General features: G+C 42.9%; 1 protein-coding gene across 5 annotated transcripts in view; it reads right to left on the bottom strand.

Moving 5' to 3' along the window:
* Positions 1-3,840, bottom strand: part of LOC106751970 (zinc finger Ran-binding domain-containing protein 2) — a 4,928-nt gene extending 1,088 nt beyond the window's left edge. The window contains exons 1-8 of one of the 5 annotated variants that reach the window (XR_001375107.1): positions 3,311-3,840; positions 3,108-3,160; positions 2,742-2,823; positions 2,030-2,369; positions 1,666-1,799; positions 1,551-1,592; positions 1,210-1,357; positions 1-1,019 (exon numbers count right to left, since the gene is read on the bottom strand). The exon at positions 1-1,019 is cut by the window's left edge and continues 1,088 nt beyond it. Coding sequence is in view for 4 of the 5 variants with exons in the window: in XM_014633301.1 (XP_014488787.1) it covers positions 1,315-1,357; positions 1,551-1,592; positions 1,666-1,799; positions 2,030-2,369; positions 2,742-2,823; positions 3,108-3,160; positions 3,311-3,384 (768 nt within the window). In the remaining variant the exon portion in view is untranslated. Of the gene's footprint in view, positions 1,358-1,550; positions 1,593-1,665; positions 1,800-2,029; positions 2,370-2,741; positions 2,824-3,107; positions 3,161-3,310 lie in introns of all 5 variants that reach the window. The other 4 variants (XM_014633301.1, XM_014633300.1, XM_014633303.1 and 1 more) reach the window with 4 other exon arrangements.
* Positions 3,841-7,981: the final 4,141 nt, after the last annotated feature.

Genomic DNA, 7,981 nt, shown 5'->3' with positions numbered 1-7,981 from the left:
GACGACAAGGGAGTTCCTCCTTCGCTTTCCTTCCTCGGTTTCGGAAGTCAGTCAGTCTGTCCACGCGCGCGTATCCGCTTCTCTCGTCACGGGAATGATTACTTAATACTTCACCCTCACGATCGTTCGTCTCGATCCGCGAATGTCGCGCGTCACAGACACGTAACAGGGACAGTAAAAGGAGAGGCAACAGGGGACAGGGGAAAAGCAGATCCCTCCAAGCGGTTTGAGCAATATAAGCAGTGACACGACTACATCGACACAGTACGTTTGTGATAAAGTAATAGGAATCTCCGAGAACACTTGGTGACGACGGAGAGTTGCGCAGAGAGCTCTTCGCCTACGCATAGGAGTAAGATTAGCTACGTTAGAGAGGTTTTTCCTTTTTTTTTTTCTACAACGTCATATTTAGAGCTTGTAAAACGAGCTGCGTATAATTTCCCTTCTCTATAGATTTCTCACTGTTTTTGCGTTTCTCCTTGGATCATCCCCATGCCTTGTAATCTCGCTAAGAGCGAAACATACGGCTATCTTGCGCGGGCTCGGCGGATTAAAAGCTGCGGCACTTCCTTCATCCGCGATGAATCTCGCGACGCGTCTCGCCGATCCAACGGGAGAATTTCTTTTTCTAAGAATTGCTACGAACAAGAGTCGATTCTCCCGTTGGACGACGAACGGTGTTGCGAAATTCGTTCGGTGAAGAAAAAAAATGTCGCAACCTTAGATCTGCCGACTGTGTGCGGGTGTTCATCTCCCGCGGCCGCACGAGCAACGACAGCGCGGAGACCCTACACATTTCGTTTCCTTAGGATCAACGAAGCTATGAGCTGAATTATAAATGTAAAGCTTATTGTTAGTCGACCCCCTTTGTAGTAAGTCACGTGTTATATCGGCCACTTGATCTCCAAAGGTGCATCACTAAATTGCTAGACTTGCGTTGTGTGTATAGTTTCATTCCCTCTTAGTTGCCGAGCCGACTGCACGCGTCCCCCCCTTCGAGTCTTTGCGCCCTTTCTCATCTGTAAAGAAAGAAAAACAACAGGAAAGTCACACAAAAACGTCAAACGAGGAGTCGCGTTCGCGCTCTGCCGAGCTGGTTTCGCTAACTTCGACTTCGACTAATCTCTACTCGATATCTTTATGCGATAAAATATAATCGCAATAAAGGCGGATTTTACTTGAAAAAATCTGAAGGATCTGGGACTATACATTATTTTTAGCAAGACTCATCACTGTATTGTTGTTCAGCAATTGATCATCATAATCAATTTTATACCCGAAACCCAAGTCAAACCTGTCCTTTTGTACAGCATTTCATTGGTTGGACGTGCCCGAATCCCTCCAATCATCTCCGTTTCTGTAAATACGTTTGTGTCTTGTAGAAGACGTCTCTCGGTAGCGCGATCCTCGCGTGTTAATTTAAAAATCGTCGAAAAGTATATCGCTATATCGTCGATCGATGTGACTTTCTTTTTCTTTCTCTCTTTTTTTTTTTCTAAAGTGAGCTTACGAGCAACGTATGTTTGCCACATTGCATTGCCGCTAATTACCTTGACCGTTGCGCTTCCGATGATATAGCACTTCCATTCGTACTGAAATTACGTGAATTTTCATAGTTTCATCTTTACGACGGAGTCGTAAGCACAGTCGCGCGTATATAGTTACCTTTTCTTTGCCGGTGCGAAGTCGTCCCATTCGCTGAGATCGTATTTGGATAAATCGCCGTCCTCCTCGTCATCCTCCTCTTCGTCCTCCTGCAATTTTCGGTATCGATCGAGCAACGTGAAGCGCAACTTCCACTTGTACAAAATTCAAAAATGTGTTTGTGCGATCTTTCATCGATTTTTCTTTTTTTTCTTACGTCACGCCACATTTCAAAATGTAACTTGAAGATTACGTTTTAAAATATACAATCTCAATACCATATTTCCAAAAATATAGAATCTCAATGTTACATTTTGAAATGCATATTTCTTAATTGAAGACGACACACAGAGCCCGTCTAACATTTCAAAGAGAAACCAATTACATTTTCTTCGGCCTGCTCGTCCTCGTCCACATCGTCCCTCTCGTCCCTCTCGTCCTTGTCCCTGGATTTACTGCGCGAGGGGCTGCTGTATTTGGAATCCTTAGAGTCGTCGTCGGAACGACTTTCGAGTTTCCGCTTTTTCTTGCGACGGCCGAACTCGTCGTACTCGTCGTCCTCGTCCCGTCTCTCCTTGTACTCGACGACCCCCCGATCGTTGTACCCGCCTCCGTATCCCGTGCGTTCCTCTATCTCGCCGAATTTCGGGGCGTTGCACATGTTACACTGTTGACGGCGGGCCCAGTTTACGTTACCGCACTTACTGCACTGCCAGTCGTCCGCGCTGAAATCGAATATTCGATTGTAAGTATGCATAAGCGATAGTGTAAAGCTCGATGAGACACGATAACGTGTAAAGTAACATTGTACACCACTGTCGGTCATCAGCTGATTTTACATATGCATGTACAAACTTCAAAACTGTCGGTGCTTATTCCAATAGTCTTGGGAAGTACGCGCGGATAAAACGTCAGCTTTGTTTTCAATTCTTATTCTCGTCTTCTTCCCTCTTTCTCTATGTATAATTATCATATCTATTAGGCATTATTGTACAGTGGGATTATATATTATTTGGTTTTAGTGTGCGCAAAGAGCTAATCCTTGTATACTGACTACCACTATGAGATAACTGCTGCAGCATAAATGTAATAGTTACCTGAAGAGACCCCTGCTCTTTTCCGCGGCTGCTTTCCCAATTTCCTGGCCTAATTTCTTCTTCTTTGGACATTCACCTCTGTCTGCATTGAATGATCGCACTATTACTCATAAAAGTATATACGATGTGCTCGCACGAGAAGTGACAGGTGTTCATACTACCAGTATGTGTATGTATCGGTAGTAAACAACGGACGCACAGCTGAGTGTATCTAATACGTGTACGGTAACATTCTACATTTAGCACGAGTTAGCTAAGATGAGTGAATGAGGACTCACGTTCACGAAAAACTTCTTACACTCAGCGCGTAATACTTTTTTGATATTTTTTTTTTTTAATATTCCAACTCTGCTTGAGACTGCGTACCTTTACCACAGCGATTGCAGGAGTTTCGCCTGGCGAAGTTAATATTGGCACATCTAGAACGAAAAGAGAGCCACGTGCCCGAGTTACCAAGACGTCTTAACGTACTCTCGACTCATTGGCAATAGGAAAGGGAAGGGAAAGGGCAACGAGAGGAGCGCGCCGAGGCGCGTAGTCGACCGTGAAGGAGGCAAGATTACACGTACTGAGAGTCGGGGCAGACCCAGTCGCCGTCATTCACGCTACGCTGGTTCTCGTCGTCCACCTTGCCGCCGTCCATGTCGATCGTGCCGTCGTCCGCGCTGAGCCGTCTGAACGAGCGCTCCTCCGGTCGCTCCTCTGCGACGTCGTGCTCGCGGCACACCTCGGCTTTAACCTTGCGTCGGTCGACGTCTCGACTACGTCTCTCTCTTTCTCTCTCTCTCTCTTTCGTGTGTCCCGGATGACGCCAAGACCGGTCTCTCACACGGCGGTAACGCGAGATACCCTCTGCTACGTCGCGCAATTACGCATCTACCGCATGATATCCCGAACACGAGCGAGCCCGGCCGACTCAACGGAGGCTACGGAGAAGAGAGCATTAGTCGCGCTGATGTATCATTGGAGGCCGTCTCGGCACCGTGCGACTCGGCCGATCGCGCCGTGATATCTGGTGCAATGGATCTGGCGCAGCGGCTGGTGCGCGTTTCAGCTGAACTCCCTGCACCGTGGCGGTGCACGGCGTGCGCACTGAGGCGCGTTCTTTGCACCGCGAGTGACGTCACCGCGCGAGGGCTCCCCTTCGAGCTGCGGTGTTGCTAAGCACCGACGGTTCATTGGCCGGTATTCATAGCCGGTTCTTTGCCGTTTGAGACAGTCTCGAGTTCATCTTCAGATGCTTCGTAGCCAATAACGTGATGCCGTGCAGCATCTGAAGATATAGGCTTAAGACCGGCTATGGTGTACTGGGGTGCTCCTGCGGTATAAATGAATAATTAGGCAATCAATTAGCTAATTATCTAGCCGAGTGAATAAATGAATATATAGATAAATATTGTGTAACAAATAGATTAGAATTAGATAATTAGGTTATTAGAATATTAGAATAAAGATAGATTAGAAATTAGATAGATAAATATTGTGTAACAAATATACTATATAATTACAGGAGGAGTGAGAATTGAAGAATCATTCGGTTAGAACGCAAAGTGACAATGACGTTAAAATGATGTCAAAGTGGCGAGAAGATATAATCGAGAAGTGAGTTTTTTGTAGTCATTTTCTCCTCATTTTGACGTCATTGTCACTTTCTGTTCTACATGGACATTTTCCTGGACGACGAGAATCTGGCAAAATTCAATAAGTTGCAACATTCGCAAAGATAACAATGATAAAACCGTTCAAGAAGCATTTTGCAGCCTAAAGCCTTTATTTTTCAAGTATATTTCGAATATAAGCACAATGTCTAAAATCGGTGTCTAAACACGGCGTTTTTAAAACATCTTTAAGACTTTAAGTTTTAAAGATGATCTTACTTACAGACGTCTTAAAGATATCTTTTTTTTACAATAACGTTTTTCAGATACGTCAAACGCTAAAATGCGTTCCGATGTTCACTGTCAACATTTCAAATCTATAAATACGTGACACAAACTGCAGATTCACAGTATTGGCATATCGGGATGTTTAGCGTTTACCGTATCTGAAAGATGATATTGCAAAAACTCCCTATTGAAGATAGTGGCAGACTTGTAGCGAATGACATAACTGATAGCAACTTTTATTAGTTCCACAATTTCCGGCACGAGTCGCCACCGGTTTCAACCGAGAAAACCGGAAAGTAGTACGGCTCAACGACAAATCAAACGTACTTTTATCTCCAAGTAGCACAAAATCATCATCGATGATCAGGCGCGACTCAACCGCAAGTTTTTTCGTACAATTTGCCGAAAATGCTGTTTCAAGCTCCTTGTATCAAAAAATTTCCTTAATCGAGGTTGTGATCAACAGTACGTTTCAACATCATTTTTCAACGATGACTTCTCGAGAAATTGTTCGAAATCTAACATTCAAATAACGGATGGATATTAAAATTATTTTGACAAGATCAGCGTGGAAAAGCAAGTTAAATTTCAAAAGCACAGGCAGCACAGAATCACAACGGTGAGAGTTATAAATAATAAACGAGAATTCTCTTTTATTTACAGCACGATGGAGATCAACGGTCGAATTAAATTTAAAAAATTCCTGACGTCAGCCGCGGATATGTAAAAGATAGCTCAGGAATCGGCTTTTTTGTGCAATAGTCGGCCTGAGATAATTAACTAAATTTTTTCTTCGCGATACGGAAAGAATGTTCGACATTCTATTCGTTGGCATGCATTAAGATTAAAATACGTTAGAAACGTACCGACTCACACTGTAAATGTATAATTACGTTTACTCAGGTATGCTTTTCGTCGTTTAGTGTTGTATATAGTCAGCTTATCAGCTTGTCTCGCTTTAGTGTTATTACTGAGAAAGTGCATTGTATTGACAAATAAGTGATGAGAAGTGATGCGTCGTCATTACTATATCGGAAACACTTACCATACTCTTCGTCACATTTGCCCGACAACGCTGAGGCATCATCGATGATCAGGGGTGGAAACCGAGAACGGGATATAGGAGGATGGTCGAATGACGAAGCCGCGTCTTGACCAAAGTAATTTATTTGTTTCATTAAAAACTTAGACGTTGGAATGCGACTTCTACACGTGTGACGGGTATAATATGTAAAACTACACGCTACGATATTTATATTTATAACTATATATGCTTTTCCTTTTTTTTTTATGATTCCTCACTGGTCAACGTAAATATATATCATGTATATGATAATAGAATAATAGCGGCTTAGTGTTCGATAGCGATAATTAAACCCTCCAATGCGCTAACTACCGCGTGCTGTACCCCCGTACTGATTTACAAGCGAACGAATCTCGGGGCCAGGGCGCAATGATACGCGAGATACGAGGAGCGAGAGACGAAGGAGCGAAGAAGTATAAATGAAAATTCAGCCTATCTCTCTCTCTATCTTGAGTGAGAGAGAGAGAGAGAGAGAGAGAAAGAGAGGGAGATTCTACAATTTCGAAAATTCGAAGCTTCGCCAAGCTCCAATCGAACTGATCAAAATTGCCAACACCGATCTCCACCTACGCAATTTGTGTCGTCCAACAATAACCGGAAAATTTATAATTTCTACACTTCTCCCGTGCAATAATTTAATTAACAATTTCTATTTCAGCGAAACACAACAAGTAATATCGGCTCTCCCCCGATAACAGTTGTAAATCGTCGATCAGACTGATCGGAGTTCGGTGAAAGTCACCCCACGCCTCGCATCATTCCGACCATAATTGTGATCTGGAATTCTCCTCGGCGCGCAACTCAGACATGGAAGAACAGATGAACTCCGGAGATGCATCAAAGTTCCACTTTCCTCCTGCTTTTCTCCGTCAATCGCCCTTTTTAATACAAGTTGTATCCACATGCATACACACATACATACGAAAGACACATGTTTACAAGACGTCTAATACCCGATTTCACCAACGTCGACCGAACTTTCACCAGAGTTTAAACTCTCGTCAAAGACAAACTCAGATTAAGGTTTAACCGACGTGAATGAAATCGGACATAAAAGGCGTCCTATTCGTTTTGTTTTTCGGACGCCCCTTACACGAAAAAAAAAAAAACAATCTTAAATCAATGATATTCTCATACGTAAACAAGAATATTATAATCTTCTCGGGAAATTTTTAGCCTCGATTTGATTGTATTTGTATTGATGCAAGTATCACTCGCAACTTCAACTCAATATTAAAGATCTCCCGAGAATATTCTAATATTCCCACTTGCATATAAGAATATCTATCATTGATTTGAGACTATTTTTTTTCTGTGTAGACACTCGTGTGTCCGGGCGCTCTTCAGACCCCCCCCCCTACAATCGTTATATCCCGCGATTATCTCATCTCGTTTATTGATAACGTCATATCTCGTTCCTTAAATCCTAAACCGACGGTTCATTGCGTCTTGGCCCGTTGTCTCGTTGTCATCCTCGTCGTGTCGCACATATCGTGCTTATTAGAGGTTCATTATTTACAAAATGTACAGAGCGGTTTCTCTCAGTGCACAAGGGCTCTCCGTCGAGTGCAACCCTCTTCTCCCGCCCCTCCGTTCCATCTCCCGGTGCCGCCGCTGCACCGGTCGTCTTTAATATCTTTTATATATTTCCTATGTACAACCGCCGCGCGCGCGAGATAAACGGCGACTCCGAGAGATGACGGATCGCCCGTACCAATGGTGCGACTTAAATGTAACTGAAGAATACTTTCTCTTTTCTCAAAAAGCAGTCGGGTTCGCGGCTGGGTCTGCGGAGATCGCGACTTGCGGCACAAATCAGAAATAAACAGAGAGAGAGAGAGAGAGAGAGAGAGTGAGAGGGGGGGAAGAGCAATTAAATCACGAAAGGGAGGCGAAGTCGATCATCGATCATCATCTCCTTCTTCTTCTTCTTTCTTATTTAATTATTTTCCCGCCTTATTTTTAAATACCGCGAAACACACTCGAAAAAGCATTCTTACATTTAGCAGCTACATAATACATATTATGTATATAAATATAAATATATATAAATATATCTATTTATATATATTTATGTATTATATCGTGTGATAAAATATTATAATTGATAATATTATACAATGTAAGATATAATAATTTATAATATTATACTTTTTAATATTCTCTTTGTAAGTAAAAGAAAAAAAAAAGAAAATATATCGATTTTAGGCAACGTGATCGACTTCGACCCGCTTTACGATCCACCCATCCTTCGGACGGTGCGCACTTAC

Source organism: Dinoponera quadriceps, unplaced genomic scaffold (assembly GCF_001313825.1).
Source record: "Dinoponera quadriceps isolate SergipeBrazil2010 unplaced genomic scaffold, ASM131382v1 scaffold426, whole genome shotgun sequence".
NCBI lineage: Eukaryota > Metazoa > Arthropoda > Insecta > Hymenoptera > Formicidae > Dinoponera > Dinoponera quadriceps.
Note: the sequence above shows the minus strand (reverse complement) of the source record. Positions and strands in the feature narration are given on the sequence as shown.